An 18033-nucleotide genomic window follows, 5' to 3' on the forward strand; every position below is an offset into this window, starting at 1 on the left:
CTTCTCCTCCTTCCCCTGCCCCTTGTCCCTAGAAAATTAGTGCTGGAGGTGGGGGGCGGGTAGTGACCAGGAGCAGAGAAGGGCTCCAGGAGGTGGGGCAAGGGCTGGAGGGAGAACAGCATGGATCCCACATAGTGCCGGCGGGGACAGAGCCCGAGAGGCGTGTCCAGCAACTTCTCCCATGTGAGAGACTCAGAGGAAGGTGCCCTGGGGACCTGACACAAAAACAGGCTTACCAAGACACCCTCCCCTCATACAGGGGCACTGGGCCTGCTCATCCACCCAAATGGAGTCCAGCCCCCTTCAAGCCCATTCAACCTATTCAGACTCCTCTCCGAGGAGTCTGGTAAGCTGAGGGCAGGAGCCATCACATTAGCAGCAGAGGGAAAAGTGGATGGACAGGGAGCCTCTGTGAATGCTCCAGGAGGCTTCAGAAACCTTCCCGGCCCTTGGGCCCAAGATCCTTGGGTTGCATTTCTGGGCCACTGAAGATCAGTCTTGGCTCCCAGATGCTTAATCCTTCGGCTTCTCACAACCCGTTATGTTGCTCCCATGAATGAGTCAACTCTTGGCTCAGTCTCAATGGAGCTGAATCTTCATCAAGCTCTTCAACAACAAATTAACACAGGAAGCACTCCCTCTTTGGAAAGGATAAGCTTGCCTCCAGCTTCTACTGTATTTGTCTTTTTCTAAGATCTAACTGCCTGGGCTCTAAGACCTCTTTTAAAACACATTTAATAGGAGGAGGAGGAGGCCTGGAGCCATTCTGGAATGTAGAAAGCTTTTCTCTAAGCCAGAATGGCCGAGAATACTGGCCCTGCATGCACAGAGCTCATCCGGTGGAGAGTCACCCGCGGCACAACTTGGCTGAAACCGGGAACAAAAGGAGCAATGGTGTGTGTCGCACGGCACCGTCCTCTGGCCCTCTCCCCTCTGTATGTGTCTCACCACACACCCCACTTTCACTCACGCTACTGAGGCGTCTGATTTTTCTCCTTCCACTGCATCTCGAAGCAGTAGTGACTGGGGAATGGAAGGCGTAGGGTTGTCAGGAAGCAACGCCCATGTTAGCTGGATGTCAGGATCTCCAGAATGTTCCCGGATTGGAAAGGAAAATGACACCAGATGGCTCAGAGTCCCTCCAAGGAGGAATGCTGGAGCCTTATATGATCAGGGTTGGGCTATGACTTTTTATATTTGTTGGTCGTTAGGTTGTTTAGTCATCAATTATTTTTCTTGCCAGCTCTAAAAGGGAGTAGAAGCCAATTGGCCTATTTTCCATATTTTCCATGATGTAAACGTGTTCTAGGTTATTTCAAATGCCGGCTTGAGCGTGCTCCAGATTGCACCAAATGTCCAGGAGCATAGGAAGGGTTAGGCAGTTGCCAGTGGATCCCTGGCCATAGGAGGGGCCTTTGGATTCGGGGCGGGGACAGGAAGACTGACAGTGTGCAGAGGGGGAATGTGCTTGGAGGTTTGCAGAAGGGGAGTGCCCACTGGGCTGGGGTGGGCATTCATGCAGCTCAGCAGATTATGGTGGACTGGGGCCAGACATCCCAATGCGGGGGGCTGGAGAGTGTCCTGCAGCCAACAGGCCACTGGAGAACTCCATGCTGGGAGTGATGGGATGAAAGTGTGTTTGGAGCCTATTTTTCTGGAAGGTAGCAGGACTCAAGGGAGAGATAACTGTGAGGGGTAACAGGAGGCAGAAACCAGGGAGTCCACCCGTGAGATGCGGTCCACACCAGGAGCCGGCCACCAAAATCTAAAGGATGGCGTTAAGGCAAGAAGTATTTTGAAAGAATAATCCAATGCAACAATTTGTTTAGTTTGGAATGAGGAGCAGAGAAGAAGCTAGAGTTTTAAGCTCTAAGAGACTGTGCAACCGGCATCACCCCTTCTGATCAGGATGGAGGTGGTCTGTCAAGAGCCCTTGGAATTTGGAGATTTCATGAAACGCCCACCCTGTGGCTGTGAATCTGGGAAGAATCCAAGCAAGCCAGATGCAACCAGCTGCCAGCAGGAGAGCCTCTTCCAAAGACATGATTCCTGGGCCTGAGGCTGGGGGGACAGTGAGGTGACCAAGTCCACACCAAGTCACTGCAGGTGCCTGCAGAAGCGGAGGAAGTTAAAGAGAGACACAACCCAACCAACCAACCAACCAACCAACCAACCAACTGCTGACGCAGCTTCTGAGCTAGAGGGAGAGGGCTGCTGTCTGCTAGGAAGAAACAAAGAGTTTACCCAGCATGTTTCAGCAAGGGAAGGCCTTGGGTCTGGTAGACATAAGCTTCTGGTCACCAGAGAGTGGGGTGGTTTCTTAGATTTTCCAGACCTTACATCAGTGGTTAGTCCCCAGACTGTGTGCTGGAATCACTCGCAGAGCTTTAAAAAAAAATCTCTTGAAAGTCTGGACTTAATTGAGGGGTCTGGGCATCAACTGGTACCTTGTTAAAGATTCCTGGGTGGGCTGGGCATGGTGGCTCACGCCTGTAATCTCAGCACTTTGGGAGGCTGAGGTGGGCAGATCACCTGAGGCCAGGAGTCTGAGACCAGCCTGACCAACATGGAGAAACCCCATCTCTACTAAAAATACAAAATTAGCCAGGTGTGGTGGTGCATGCCTGTGATCCCAGCTACTCGGGAGGCTGAGGCAGGAGAATCCCTGGAACCTGGGAGGCAGAGGTTGTGGTGAGCTGAGATCACACCATTGCACTGCAGCTGGGCAACAAGAGTGAAACTCTGTCTCAAAAACAAACAAACAAACAAACAAAAAAGTTGGACGCGGTGGCTCATGCCTGTAATCCCAGCACTATGGGAGGCCAAGGCGGGTGGATCACGAGGTCAAGAGATCGTGACCATCCTGGCGAATACGGTGAAACCCAGTCTCTACTAAAAACACAAAAAATTAGCCGGGCGTGGTGGCGGGCACCTGTAGTCCCAGCTACTCGGGAGGCTGAGGCAGGAGAATGGCGTGAACCCGGGAGGCGGAGCTTGCAGTGAGCCGAGATGGTGCCACTGCACTCCAGCCTGGGCGACAGAGCGAGACTCTGTCCCAACAAAAAAAAAAAAAAAAAAAAAAAGATTCCTGGGTGGTTGCAATCTGCAGCCAGGGTGGAAAGCCACTCTTTAGTTGAACTAGCTTACAGGGAGTGGTTCAAATAAGAGCAGGCATGTGTGCTTAGGACGCCTGAATGCACAAATTGACGGGCATGCGTCTCACTCTCAGGCATTCTCTGCAGGAGCTCAGGCACCTGTGTGGAAACCGGGGCAGTGGAATTTCCAGGCTCCATGGGTCACCGTGTAAGGTGGGGCTCTGACCAGCCACCTGCCCAGCCTTCCCATGGCCCCTTTTCCACGCAGCACCATAGTCACAGCATGAAAGTCAGCAAAGGATGCCGGCTCCCTCCTGGACATGTGGTGAGGGAATGGCTGCAGCACACGGCTGGGGGTAAGGAGAGAAACCGTGAGCATCCCCGAGGTCTCGCGGGGTGGCTCCGGTGCAGGAAGAGTGCGAGGAGAAAGGAGTGCGGGCCCCGAAGCACATCTCTGAGGATGGCCTCTTGTCACCAGGCACCGAGTGGAGGACAGGAAGAGGGGAGAAGCCAAGGAGGAGGCAGGGCCAAAAAAGAAAAGGCCAGTAATGTCACCTGCCGGAGAGGGAAGAGGGAGGGAAGCGGGAGAGAAAAGCCCCTGGGTCAGAAGAGCATCAGTGGCGTGTCCCGGGCCAGCCTCGTCCTCCTCACTGGGAATCTGCAGAAAGCCTTGCTCTCTGCTGCAGAAAGATTCTCGGGGCCCACCTCCATCATGAACCAGAGACCGAGGAGAGCTCTGTGCTCCACCAAGCCCCCTGGGGATTCCAGCACAGTTGTCTGAGAACTACTAGGTTGGAAGATTGGGGGAGGGTGAGAGGACAGCGACAGAGCACAGGAGAGACCTCAGACACCAGGTGCTCGACCTCAGACTCCAAGTGCTCCGCCTCAGCACCGCTGATGTCTCTGGCCACGTGTGTCATTGTTGTGGGCCTGTCCTGTGCGCCGTAGGATGCCAAGTGGCATCCCAGGTCTCCACCCATCGGATACAAGTAGCAGCCCCTTACCCCTGGTGACACCCAGAAATGTCTCCAGACGTTGCCCTGCATCCCCAGAAACAAACTGCTCTGGGCAGTGCAGAGGGGGAGGCACACACAAGCTGGACTGGTTCACTCCATCCCCCACTCAGTCCATCCTGCACCCAGCATGCCCCGCCTCGTTTAGGGGCTGGAAATCCAGCAGAGAGCAAGGTGAAATTTCCTTCCTACGAGACAAGACCGTCCAGTGGGGCCAGCAGCAGTGAGAACCTCAAACAAGTAAGTGAGATCACTTCAGATTGAGGCGCACACCGAGGAGAGGAAGCCAGTGATGTGCTGACGGTGAAAGGTTGGGTGACTTTGGATGGAGATGGTGAAGGGGCTGGATGACTTTGGATGGAGATGGTGAAGGGGCTGGTTACTTTGGATGGTGATGGTGATGGGTCTGGGTGACTTTGGATAGTGATGGTGACAGGCTGGGTGACTTTGGATAGTGACGGTGACCGGCTGGGTGACTTTGGATGGTGATGGTGATTGGTCTGGGTGACCTCGAATGGTGATGATGACGGGTCTGGAAGACTTTGGATGGTGATGGTCATGGGTCTGGGTGACTTTGGATGATGGTGAAGGGCCTGGTGATAGTGATGGTAAAGAGGCTGGTGACTTTGGATAGTGATGGTGATGGGCTGGATGACTTTGGATAGTGATGGTGAAGAGGCTAGTGACTTTGGATAGTGATGGTGATGGGCTGGGTGACTTTGGATAGTGACGGTGAAGAGGCTGGTGACTTTGGATAGTAATGGTGACAGGCTGGGTGACTTTGGATGGTGATGGTGATGGGTCTGGGTGACTGGATGATGACAGTGAAGGGGCTGGTGACTTTGGATGGTGATGGTGATGGGTCTGGTGACTTTGGATGGTGATGGTGATGTGTCTGGTGACTTTGGATGGTGATGGTGCTAGATGACTTTGGATAGTGATGGTGATGGGCTAGGTGGCTTTGGATGGTGATGGTGATGTGTGTGGGTGACTTTGGATGGTGGTGGTACTGGATGACTTTGGATAGGATGGTGATGGGTGGGTGACTTTGGATGGTGATGGTGATGGGGCTGGTGACTTTGATGGTGATGGTGACAGGCTGGGTAACTTAGGATAGTGATGTTGATAGGTCTGGGTGACTTTGGATGGTGATGGTGATAGGTCTGGGTGACTTTGGATGGTGATGGTGAAGGGGCTTGGTGACTTTGGATGGTGATAGTGACAGGATGGGTGACTTTGGATAGTGATGGTGATGGGTCTGGGTGACTTTGGATGGAGATGGTGATGGGTCTGGGTGAATCCGGATGGTGATGGCGATGGGACTGGGTGAATGTGGATGGTGACGGTGATGGGTCTGGGTGAATCTGGATGGTGACGGTGAAGGGGCTGGTGACTTTGGATGGTGATGGTGAAGGGGCTGGTGACTCTGGATGGTGATGGTGAAGGGGCTGGGTGACTCTGGATGGTGATGGTGATGGGTATGGGTGACTTTGCTAGTGATGGTGATGGGCTGGGTGACTGTGGATGGTGCTTAAGGCAGGTGGCTGGGCTGGCACCTAGCGGATGAGCAGAAACTGGTTCTGCAGAGCTGGGAAGGCAGGATCCTGTGGGCTGGGCATGGTGCAGGCATGGGTACAGGGGACAAGTTGGAGAAGTTGGTGAGGCATAGGTTGGCAGGGCCCAGACTGGGAGGCCACCATGGAGAAGGAGGTGTCTTACCAGGTTGAACCTGGCAGCCGTGTGGGAGAGGCAGGCTGGAGGCAGGGAGGTCAGAGCTCAGTGAGGCCTGGACTTAACGGTGACAGAGGGAATGGAAAAAGGCACAAAGGAGACGGGGGGTGCAGGAGGTGCAGGCACCAGCCTGGGGGACAAATACAGCCACATCTCAGCACGTGCCGCAGCCACGATCAGTTTGTCATGAGAGAGGAGAGTCTATTCTCTCCTTTTCACCATGTCTATGCCTATGTCCACATCCACAATCATAGCTAGAGTATCCATAGCTCTTTCTACATCCAGAGCCACATTATCTAGATCACATCCACACCGGTGTCTAGATCCGTTTCCGCAGCACTCGTACGCGGTTAGATCCACACCCTATGCATCTATCTAAATCCTCATCCGCGTCTACCTCCATCTTCTCCACCTGTATCCTCATCCGCGTCTACCTCCATCTTCTCCACCTGTATCCTCATCCGCGTCTACCTCCATCTTCTCCACCTGTATCCTCATCCGCGTCTACCTCCATCTTCTCCACCTGTATCCTCATCCGCGTCTACCTCCATCTTCTCCACCTGTATCCTCATCCGCGTCTACCTCCATCTTCTCCACCTGTATCCTCATCCGCGTCTATCTCCATCTTCTCCGCCTGTATCCGCATCCGCGTCTACCTCCATCTTCTTCACCTGTATCCTCATCTGCGTGTGTCTCCATCTTCTCCATCTCCACTGCTCCCCTGTCCATGTTCACTGCCATGTCCATATCATGGCACCTCATCTGTCTCTGTCTCTTTATCAGAAAGGCATGCATGTTGGCATCTCAGCAGAGAGCTTCCAGATATTTGGGCTCTTTGGGCTCAGGAGGGCTTTTGTCTGGTGTGTCTGATACTTTCTCTTGTTAATAAGGCACCTGGGGCCAGAGAATTAGAAGGGCCAAGGTGGGCTTCTGCTATTTCCCGCCCAGTTTAAATGTCTCTGCACGCTGTTTCAAATGAGTTCAGGAAAACAAAGCAGTTTCTCTCAGAGACCCAGCTGGCATGGACAAGGTGCTGGTTTCTGTGAGGTCCCCTCTGAGAGATCATTTTAGTCTTGTGGGTGTCAGGAGGACGGGTCACTCAGTGACTTCACTTCTGAGCGAGACCCCCCAGGCTGGAGCTGGTGCTGAGGCTGACAAGATGCTCACTGCAGTCTCTGGGGAGCCAATTAGCACTGCACCTTCCGGGGAGTCTGGAAGCCAAGAGTCAGAGCCAGACTGTGTGGGGCAGGAGATGGGCGTCCTGGCTAGGGCGGGAGGGGAGACTGACGGGCACAGCCACATGAGAGGAGCTCGGCTGAGGCCTCAAGGTGACAGGGAGGACGGCTGACCAAGATAGCTCTGGACATGTCCACTGGGACCTCGCTGAGGGGGCTGGTGCTGGCCACGTCCACTGGGACCTCTCTGACACAAGGGTCTGCCTGACATGCACTTTCTCCTGTGGGCTCAGAGCTGGCCATCGGTCAGTTGGGCAGGACACCCTGATGACCAGATTGACAGGTGTACCATCGCATCTACTGAGTCCCTTGGAGGCTCAGTGAGCCCCACTCTGGGAGGAAAAGAGGACACCAGAGAGGGGTCCTGAGGTCGCACGCCCCCCCCCCCAGCCCACCTGCTCCCTCGCCTCATGAGGAAATCTAAGTTCCACTTTGCCCAACCACAAAGAGCAGTGGAGGCTGCTGGGGTCTCCCCAGGTCACCAGGCACAGGGGCAGGTCACTGACCTGAGGGCCCCTGCTCCGTGTCCTTCCTGGGCCACACACCGCTGGCCTGACCTAGTTCACAGACATTCACGGAGGCTTTCACTGGCCTCTCCTCTTGACTTCCTGGGCCTCCCTTGTCCCCGGCCCTTCTGTGCATAGAATCTCCCACAGGCATCACTTTATGAACACAGAGACTGGCCCTAAGTGGGTAAACACAAAATGTCCCCGGGGCTCTGTAGGGAATCTCCCGCGGTCCTTCCTGGGGTTAACATGGGGATCCCGGGACCTGGCTCTGCAGCTCTCGGCTCACCCTCCTGGGCCTCAGTTTCCCCTCTGTACAATGCCTCCTCCTGTTGAGAAGCAGGTGCAGAGCCACGGCTGCAATTGTTATCTTGGAACGTGCCCAGCTCCTCTGCAGGGGAACACGACGAGTCAAGCTTCCTTCACACTCGCTCCTACCCTCACCCTCCATCTCTGCTGTCAATTCACACCTTTCTGCAGTAGCACATTTACAAAATCATAGGAAGCCTCCCATGTCATGGAGAGAAGTGCCAGACACACCCCGAGGAGCGCGGCCGGAGCCTCTTACCGTTCTGAATTCGCGGGCATGGTGGGGTCGATGGAGACCATGGCATCGTCGGTGGTCAGCAGGGAGATGGTTGTGTTCCTGGAAAACACACCCAAGCCCGTGTTTGCGCCCATAGCGTGCTCTGGGATGTACACTTGAATGTACACATGGGGCCAGAGCCCTGAGACAACCAGGACAGTCCCAGGACCAGCCTGACCAAGGTGCGGTGGGATGGGAAGGGTGGGAGGCCATCCCCGGGGCATTGGGACTCCATTTGTAAATGAAATTAAACAGCTGTGTATAATCCTAAGTATGTGTAGATGCTGAAATACTTTAAAATGGGAATTGGAGCAAGTCTACTTTATTGAGTTGGGAGATTTAAAAAAAAAAAAACTGTGGTAAAATAGGAACTAACATTTATATCAGCAGATGACGAACTCATAGTTTGTCTTTCCGCTTCCAGTACCTATGGGAGTCCATCTGAACTGCACAATTCTCTCCTACAAAATAGTTTTAAATGGTTAGGATGAGTCTTCCTCCAAGCTCACATCTTTTGGGGCCTCTTGCATGCTGTGTTACCTCGACCAAGTTAGTCTCTGATCTTCAGCTGTAAATTGTTAAAATCTGTGAAATAGAGGCGATACTCAAATCCCGGGGCTGCTATATGGAATAATGTGTTTGTTTATTTATTTATTTATTTATGGGCACAGTGCTTCATATATGGTGCCCAAAAGATGCCCCAGACCATGGGCTATTTTTGCTGCTAAAACTGCCATCTGATGCACTTTCAGACGTGTAATTTCATCTCCCTTTTCTCACCTGTCTGTGAAAAACTTCAATTGCCCTTCTCCACCTCCGTCCTAACTTTAAAGTTAATCCTTGAGCCAAAGCTACTCCTGCTCACCCTTTACAGTCGGAAAGTTTGCTGATAATTAGAAAATTCACTGGCTCGAACACACTGTTGCTTTAGGACATTAACTCCTGGGGGACTCTGAGGACTCGATAAGGCAGATCACTGCTCTTTTCAACCCATTTCTGAAGTCAGCCTTTCGCCCAGTGTTGATCTGGGTCAAGCCCCCTGGGTAGAAAAGGCACCTATGGGGTGATGTGGGGCTGGGGACCAAACTCACACACAACCACCCCACTTTCTCCAAAAGCGAATGAAGAAGTGAGAGGAAAACACCCACACTCTTATTTATTTATTTATTTTGAGGCAGAGTCTTGCTCTGTCACCCAGGCTGGAGTGCAATGGCATGATCTCAGCTCACTACAACCTCTGCCTCCAGGGTTCAAGCCATTCTCCTGCCTCAGCCTCCCAAGTAGCTGGGATTACAGGTGCTCGCCACCACGCCCGGCTAATTTTTGTATTTTTAATAGGAGATTTCACCATGTTGGCCAGGCTGGTCTCGAACTCCAGATCTCAGATGATCTGCCCACCTCAGCCTCTCAAAGTGCTGGGATTACAGGTGTGAGCCACCGCGCCCGGCAGAAAAACCCACACTCTTAGGAGGGCGGTTCTGTTTAATTCAGCCCGACGGTTTCCTCCTTGTGGACACAGCCATCACCTGTGGAGGCAGAGAGGCCCGGAGGGCGGCTGAGCCTTCCTCGGGATTCTGCGCATTGATTGATTTCAAAGAGCCCCATGTAGAAGGCCGGTGCCTCGCGCCCTTCAGCGCCTCTTCCCGCCCCTCCCAGCCATCCCGAAAAGGCCAGGAGGCCGCGTGGTGTCACCGGGCAGAGCCCGCAGCGCGCACTCACCGAGGCAGGCCGGTGGCGATGCAGAACAGGTCCATGATGTCGCTGGAGTTGCAGTACTTGCTGAAGATTACCTGCAAAACAGAAGCGCGGTGAGGCGGCAGCGAGAGTGGCGGGTCTCCCTGGAGACGTCAGACGCCACGTGCTTCTGCTCCGGCTCCAACCTGAAGGTCCGTTTTGAAAAGAAAAGCTGTAACTCTAGGCACTGGAATGTCACAGGCTCATCTTTTCATTTGGTTGATGCATACGGGTGGTGAAAAATGTCATTGTCGTGTTCAGTGGAAAGAGTTGTGAAAAATACAGCGATCCCCCCTTGCCCACACGCCTGTCGGTGACATGGTTATGGTGAAGGCGCATCCCTTGGAAGGGGCCAGGCAGGACTGACCACCTGGGGTCAACCCTGTCGCTTGGCACCGGGTCTTCAAGTATCCCATGGGGGCTATTCTGTAAATAAAATAAAATTCAAGTTCATTGAATTCATAATAATAATAATAAAAAAAGCCGGGTGTGGTGGATCACGCCTGTAATTCCAGCACTTTGGGAGGCAGAGGTGGGTGGATCACCTGAGGTCAGGAGTTCCAGACCATCCTGGCCAACATGGTGAAACCCCGTCTCTACTAAAAATACAAAATTTACCCGAGCGTGGTGGCAGGTGCCTGTAATCCCAGCTACTTGGGAGGCTGAGCCAGGAGAATGGCTTGAGCCAGGGAGACGGAGGTTGCAGTGAGCCGAGATTGCACCATTGCACTCCAGCCTGGGCAACAAGAGTGAAACTCCGTCTCAAAAAAAAAAAAAAAAAAAAAAAAACGAAAGAAAGAAAGACTCCCTTTCAGTATTTGGGGGCTGAGGGACTGAGGCTGAATGATGAAGTCGAAGAGGGGAATCACATCACAACAGAACCGTTGAGGATCCTGGGCGCCCGCGGTGAAACTGGCGCCTGCAGAGAAACACCACCTACACACGGGATGGCCGCGCTTGCTCCCGAGTGCCGCCCGGGCTGTGGTGGAAACGCCGGGTTAGCATCCGCATCTTTTGTCCAAGGGGTCCCGGCCACGAGTCTCGGCTCTCAGGGAGGGGACATTTCGAGCTCGGTGAGGGTGGGGCTTCTCCAGGGCTGGATAGAGCGCAGAACAGGCCACGCTGAGGCCCCGCCTTCATCGAAGTGGATGCCTCCCTGGACAGTTGCCCCGGCTCCCGGCTGCCAACGCAGCTTTTCTTTCCAGCACAAGTGCCTGGCGTGGGGGAAACGCAGGCCTAGGAAGATGGTTATTTTTCGGTGCCCAGCGCACCATTTTTTTTTTTTTAAAGCTAAGATTAGTTTTCTTTTTTTCTTTACTTGGAAACAGTGAAATATAGAAAACAGATTTTTTTTTTTTTCTGTGACTAACACCATTTCCTGTGGGCTGCTGAACTGGCAACAATAAGACAGTAAACAGCACCTCGCCTTGCCCGTTATCCCCACTGGTATTTGCCCCACGGGTAACGGTCGATCAAAGGTGGCCTGTGTCATTGCGTGGTTCCTGACGTCTGTGGCATCGGCTGTGTCCCTGGCTGCCTATGCAGCTCGGTCCTGGCCATGCTTGCACGGGTGCAGTAGCCCCTTCAGCAGCCCCCACTTTGGCCTCACCCCATTTCCCCCACATTCTCCTTTGCAGAACTCTGCTGGCTCATCCCAGAGCTCCCTCCTCTGGGATGTGCTTCTCCTCCTGGGTCCTGGTTCCCGGCCTTGCATGCAGAGGCTGCTTCTCCCAACTCCACTGCCCAGGAGTCCTGCACTTGGCCGGGTGCCCGGCCCTCACTTCTACCATGGCACCATCCTCAGCCCGAGTCACAGTTCACGCTGCGGCCTCCCAGCTATGCCCGTGGAGTTGTGGCGTGGCAGAGCCTGGGCTGGGGTTGTGGCCATTTTCCCACCAAGACAGGACAAAAAGTGGTTCCCATGTGGGCCCCTTCGTAACTCACTTCCTTCCGGTGTGGCGGACTTACTTGGGGGGTCTACAGACCCCAGTCTGCAGAGGGCAGGGGTGGAAGAAGAGGAAGACAAGGAGGGCTCTTTCTTTGAACATTCTGGATTGGGAGCTTCTGGAGAAGCAGGATGTGGTTTGCAAGGGGCCTGCTAAGGAGGCTGGTGTCTTCAAAGCGTGCTTCTGGCCCCGGCTCAGGGATTCCCACGCAGTGGGTCTGGGTTGGGCCCTGGGAATCTGCGTTTCACTTCTACTGGGTTTCTTGGATTAGAAGCCACTGCTCAAAGAGTGTTTCTAGGGTGTCTCCCTCAGATGAGCGGGGTGGTCCTGCAGGAGGCGGGGGGCCCTGTGGTCCCTGTGCTCCAACCTGGGTGGCCGCAGCAAATGACACCTTTATAAAGTCCTCGCCCCACCCCCCCCCACTGGGTGCTTCTCCTCGTAGGCACGAAGGGCACCACATCCTGTCCCAGCCCCTCGGAGTGCACGGGGGATGATCTTGGAGTTAAATTCTCTCCAGACACATCTGGCAAGACCGACTCAAATCATGCCTTCTTGGGCTGGCTTGAAGGGGGTGCACCTTCAAAAGGGTGCACCTTTTGAGCAAGACCTCAAAAGGCGAGGGGAGGGTGATTACGGAATCGCAGTCTCTTGGGACTGGGGAGGCTCGTCTGACTTTACTCAGAAGGGAAGTAGCTTTGCCAAGGGCACCAGACTCATGGGTCTGGGGCTTCTCCATTTCAGGAGTGTGGGGCCAGGGCGTAAGGCTCGGTGGCCCAGGCGGCCCGGGGGTATCCTTGACTGCTTCTCACTCCTGGGACTCTCAACTCAACTTCTTTGAACCTAAATTTCCTCTGCTATAAAATGGGCCAAAAAAGGGGTGGCTGTCATCTACAGAAGCTTTTACTCCGATGCCACCTGGAAGGTTCTGCACCAGGCTGGAGGCCAGAGCTTGTGATTCAATGCAGAAGCTTTGAGCCCCATGGAAAAGGACTGCAGTAAGCACCTCTGATGACTGACCCCCAAGCGCAGACTCCTGGGGACAGCTTCTGATGGCCTCGCTCAGATGATATTCAGACCCTGCCAGTGGGCTGCCCAGGGCTTCCAGGGCTCTTTTCAGTTGAGGAACAGCTGGCTTCATGAGGCTGCAACCCAGGAGCCAGTGGAAAATCAGTTACAGAGCACCGAGTGGAATGAGTGAGGAACGCTTTGCTTTTTGGCATCATGCGTGTCGTTGTACTGTTGGACTTTCCGGCTCTGTTATGAAGTTCTTTCCCTGTCTTCTTAAGCTATCAGTCACCTTTAACGACCTAGATTTTTTGTAAACTGAAATGAGTAATTTTTAAGTGATATCTGATTTTCACCATCTGCTCTCTTTCCTCCCCAAATTCAAACTTTTATGAAGGCTTTACTTTGTGCGGCAATATCTGCAAAGGTTCCGGAAGGATCTGTCCTCCTCCTTGCCAGGATATAATTGGGGAAGGTTTATGCAACCGAGCCTGGGCCTGAGAGATGTGCGTGAGAACGACACTCATTTGCTGGGCTGTGACCGCTCTTGAGGGGCCGAGGGTGACTGTGCAACATCCATGCCCACAAAGTCCCCTGGGGGAGGGTAGGGGCTCTCAGGGTCACAGCCTCCAAGATGGGAAAAAAGGCTCTACTCTGGCAGGCCAGGGTTTTGGAATATCGTGGAGGCCTTGAGAAGAGAAGGGTTCATCAAATTTATAAGTACTGCCAGCGAAATCTGGAGGAGAGCTTTTTATGCTTGGCTTCCTAACCTTAGGATAGCAAATAACAGAGGCTTTTAAAGGATAACTATGAGGTCTTCCAGCAAAACAAACTGAAAAAGGCCTGTATGGTATGGTGGCACTCTTGCCACCTCTATGCAAGCAAGGATGCCACACATAGGGGGACCAGCCTTATTCTGCCATCCAGAATAATCTCTCTTTGAGATTATGTTGGAAAAAAGGTGGGGAGGCTGTCAGGAAATTTGGAATAAGCACAAAAGTTGGCACTGGCTGTCTCCACTGGAGAATACAGCTGCATCTGTTTGTAAGTCCATTTCAACATTGCTTCACTCCTTATACATTTAGGGTTCTTGGATTTCTCTTTTGAACTGGTCATACCTTCTTACCAGTTCCCATTCATCAGTTCAGTAAAAATGTTTGACACACAGTCATTTTAGATCTGGATGAGAGTCATGACTTCAGCTTTTGCTGTTCATTAGTCTCCAGCGGCGCCAAAGCGGGTGTGAGTCTGGGCATGAGGCGTGAGCCCTAGGGATGGGGGCTCGGACAGCCGCAGTCTTTGCTGATGTCAGAAGCACCCAGCCTGATGCTGCTCCTGACTGTGGGAGACCAGCCCGGCTGCAGCTTTAGACCACGGGAGGACCCCCAGGTTGCCTCGTCAGGAGGCCATAGGGCTTCCTGACGACATGCTGAATAATTTTGCAAATCCTTTATCCAGAAACAAATAGCGCAAAAAAAAGTTGAAAGTGAGATGCAGAAGCAGCAAGATTAAGGGAAAAACGAAAGTTTTATGTTGGCTTCCGGCTTGCAGGCAAGTCAGGGCTGGAGCTCACAAGAATGCACGGCAAGTCATCACAAACCCTTTTGTGTGGTTTGACTGGCAGTGCTGTGATATTAAAGCAAGATGAGAGAAACAAATGATGAGACAGAGGGCGGCTCCCCCACTGGAAATTGACGCCTCTTCATAATCAGCTGAGACCTGGGAACGTCAGTGGGAACGTCACTGTCTGGGAGCCCTCATGCTGCCTGCATTAGAGAAGGCTGACACTTACCAGGTGCCAACTACAGGCAAGCGCTAGTCTAAGATGTTTACACACGGAAACCAAGGCACACAGAGATGTGTGTGGCTCCCACGCACCCAGCCAGAAGTGTACATCAGGACTGCATCTTGGGCCACCGGCTGCGGACCGCACATGCTTGACCACAGCATACACTGACTCCCAGATTATTTAATGTCTATATCCAAATGAACCTCCTTCTTGACACCATGTAATAGAAGGAGCGGTGTATTTGAGAACAGGAAGCCCTATGGTTAACCAGTGACTCCTTTTGTCCATGGCTTCTCTTTCAACCCTGTGGGCAAGTGCATAACTCGTGGGAGCCTCAGTTTACCATTCTGTAAATAGGGTTGATGGCATCAACTCCACCTGCCTCTTGGGGCTGTGAGAAGCAGTAAGTGAAATGACAGGTTTGAAAAGAATTACACAAAATACTACTGGTTTGACACAAAGCTCAATTTTATATCATTTCAGTTGCCGCAAATCTCAACGTCCCCACTGGTTGCAAATCCTATGATTTTCACACAAGTCTCTAGGCGGTCTCTGAGTGAACAAATGCACCTAGAAAAACTTTTCGCCACATTTTTTCTGGCACCCACTGTTATTTCAGCAGGAATTCGAGTGCACAATCTGCAGCGTTTCCGGAGCTGGGAAGAACGAACACCTAGCTCCTCTGTTCCCACTGTTTCTTGGGGAGGGCGCTGCCTTGACCTTCAGAAAGACGGGAATGGAGGCCTGGGGAGGGTTCCGCAAGCGGTGCGTTCACAGCAAGACAGGCCTACTGCTTATTGGGGTTGATCAGCAGTTAATCCAGAGAAGGAAGAGAGCTACGTGTCACTCAGGCACACAGTTTGACTGGATTCCTGGCTCAGCTCACGGTTGGTACGGGCCGTGGCCCAACCCTGTCAGGCAGTGCAGGAGGGCACAGGGGACCCGGGGCTCTGGTTGGTTGTACCCTCTTGCTTTGCCACCAAGCCTATTGTCAAGATGATGGCCCCATCAGTCAGATTGGCTGGGGGGGGGTCTTTCTGATAAAAGTCCCTCTAGATCACCCCTTCCAAGTGGGGACCCAGGGGGGAGACCCAGGGTCACAGTGTCCACCCTGCACTGATGAGAGCACATGGGACCTCTGCTGGCCAGCTGTCCTGCGCATGCCTTGCCTCCTGCTAACCCTGCCCTGTCTCCATGGCCAACGGGACTGGAGCAGGGGGCTGCCTTAAGCCCTCCTGGCCAGCTCCCAATCACACTCTTTTGGGGGAACTTGTACTGAGAGATGTGGAGCTGGTGGCGACTGTCAGTGAGCCAGGGCCGCATGGATTTAGTGCCAGGCTGGCCACACTGGGACCCTGAGAGGTAAAAAGGAGAAGCGTCAGTAGAAGGCACAGGCAGGGGCCCTGAGCATGGGGGCAGCGGAGGCTGTGAGAGGGAGGGGAGGGGCTGCAGGCTGTGAGAGCCCGGGCCTGCCCAGGCTCCTGGCACCCCAGGTCCTGGGGATTTTTCTGAAGACCCCTCAGCCTCCTTACAACAGTCTCTCACTGAGCCTGCTCCCCACACCCATCGGCCTCTGCAGCAACGCAGATCTTCTTGAACTGGCTTGAGAAAGAGTCTGTTTCTTGCAGTGAGAAGCATCTTGACCGGCACACTTAGAAGAAACAAGGCTGGGGTTTGAGGGTCTGGCCTCGAGGGGGCTGCGAAACCCACGCCCAGGGCCTCTGGGTTAAGGGACAGGACAGAAGGGTCTCTCATGGGTCGGGGGTGAGTCATTTCCTTTCTGAGTCCAGAGGCGTTTTCCTGGATTTGACTCTATTTGATCAAACAGGGTGTTCTCCTGTCTCCTCTTGGGCCCTCCGTGGAAAGGCTTATCGGGAGATTGTGGGGAGGGTCCCTTAAGATCCCCGTTCTGAGCCCCACATGGTGCTGCTTGCAGGGTGAGGCCAGGCCGGAGGAGGGATCAGAGCTCAGGCCAGGGCAGCAGCTCTATGACCAGGTCTCCTCGTCGTGAGGCTGGGAAGAGACACTGGGTCCAGAAGGTGGAGCTCCAGCTCCTGGGGGGTGCTTCATGGTCTTCCTGTAAAACCAGGGCTCAAGTAAAGGGATTTCTGAGAGCTCCGGAGCAGCAATCCACCAGGACTCCAGCCGCTGAACGCGAGGCGTGATTTCAGTGTGAGCTGTGTGGGAGGGAGGGGAGATGGAGCGAGGAATGAGGCAGCTCAGGGTTCCGAGTGGAAATCGTACTTGGAGGATGCATGCACTGAATGGAAAACAGGACACAGACTCGATGCCAGCAGCAGCCTGCGGGCAGGCATTCCGGAAGGTTCTTCCACCTACTGAGCCAGCCTGGCATCGACACTTCCTCACCTGCAGCCTGTGGGGAGGAACCAGGGCTCACCTTGGTTAAAGTGTCCCAGTGCAGCACGATCCCCTCCTCGTGACCTGGATCTCTGGGGTCCATGGGACTCCAGCTCTCCCAGCTCACCTGTGTGCTTTTATCTGAAAGGTGCAGCGTGAAGCCCAAGGTACCTGCATGTTCCAGTTTGGAGGTGACTCGTCCGGTGAGATCCTTCTAGTGGGGGATCTTTCTGATCAGCGCGAGCCCACTGGGCTTCAGCCCAGACCCGCCGAGGGGAAGTGGCTGCCTCGCCATGCTGCCTCCCCCAGCCCTGTCTGTGCACCCTGATCCATGGTACCTGCTGTCATGCTTGCCTGTCCCTGTCCCACAGATGGTCCTGGCTGCCGCACCTATTTCCCCCGGGAGGTGGCCGCTGAAAGAAATGCTGGCTGCACATCCAGTGCTGTTTGCCGTCCATCGGTTCTGATTTTTGGAGCATGCATTGACGGTTATGTGGCCCCTTCCACATACGACTTCAAATTCACACACACATTCACAGATATGAAAACTTTTTTTAGTTTAAAGAAAGGCTGATTCCAATGTCCAGCCTCTGCTTTCCTTCTGCTTCTTGCCTTTCCCTTCTTTAAGGTGGCTGTCCGAGGAGCCATGGGAAGACAGTTACCCAGAACTGGGTGTCCTTGGTCCCAGCCTGGCCTCCTACTGGGGCAGGCAGCTCTCAGAAGGGCATTGAGGCTGCGGAGGAGCCAGGCAGGAATGTGGGAGGAAGATTTTATTTGGGCTTCAGATAGAAAATGACTTTTCACTGTCTCTGCCCCATTTACCCTTGCCATTTCAGCATCTATGCAGTCCAAATATGGCTGGCAATGGCTGCTGAGAAAATTATTCCCTCTTCAGAGCAATTAGGAGCTGGGCAGAACGGCTGGTAATAACAGAGCAGAGATCTGCAGCCGGCAGAGATCCCACCAAACCCCTCACGCCCCCAGGGCTCTGTGTTGAGCGGCTTCCGTTGATTCCACACCCGGAAGGGAAGAGCA

At 53.6% G+C, this 18033-nt stretch overlaps 1 protein-coding gene across 15 annotated transcripts in view; it reads right to left on the reverse strand.

The window, feature by feature from the left end:
- The window catches only part of PDE9A (phosphodiesterase 9A), a 121319-nt gene that overhangs the window by 79756 nt on the left and 23530 nt on the right, over positions 1-18033 (reverse strand). For 5 of the 15 annotated variants that reach the window (XM_055279791.2, XM_055279787.2, XM_055279790.2 and 2 more), the window contains exons 2-3: positions 9886-9956; positions 8149-8226 (exon numbers count right to left, since the gene is read on the reverse strand). The exons of 3 other annotated variants lie outside the window; for them this stretch is intronic. In XM_055279791.2, coding sequence (XP_055135766.1) covers positions 8149-8226; positions 9886-9956 — 149 coding nt within the window. The remainder of the gene's footprint in view (positions 1-8148; positions 8227-9885; positions 9957-18033) is intronic. 7 more of the 15 variants (XM_055279798.2, XM_055279795.2, XM_055279794.2 and 4 more) reach the window with 2 other exon arrangements.

Source organism: Symphalangus syndactylus, chromosome 5, assembly GCF_028878055.3.
Source record: "Symphalangus syndactylus isolate Jambi chromosome 5, NHGRI_mSymSyn1-v2.1_pri, whole genome shotgun sequence".
NCBI classification, from domain to species: Eukaryota; Metazoa; Chordata; class Mammalia; order Primates; family Hylobatidae; genus Symphalangus; species Symphalangus syndactylus.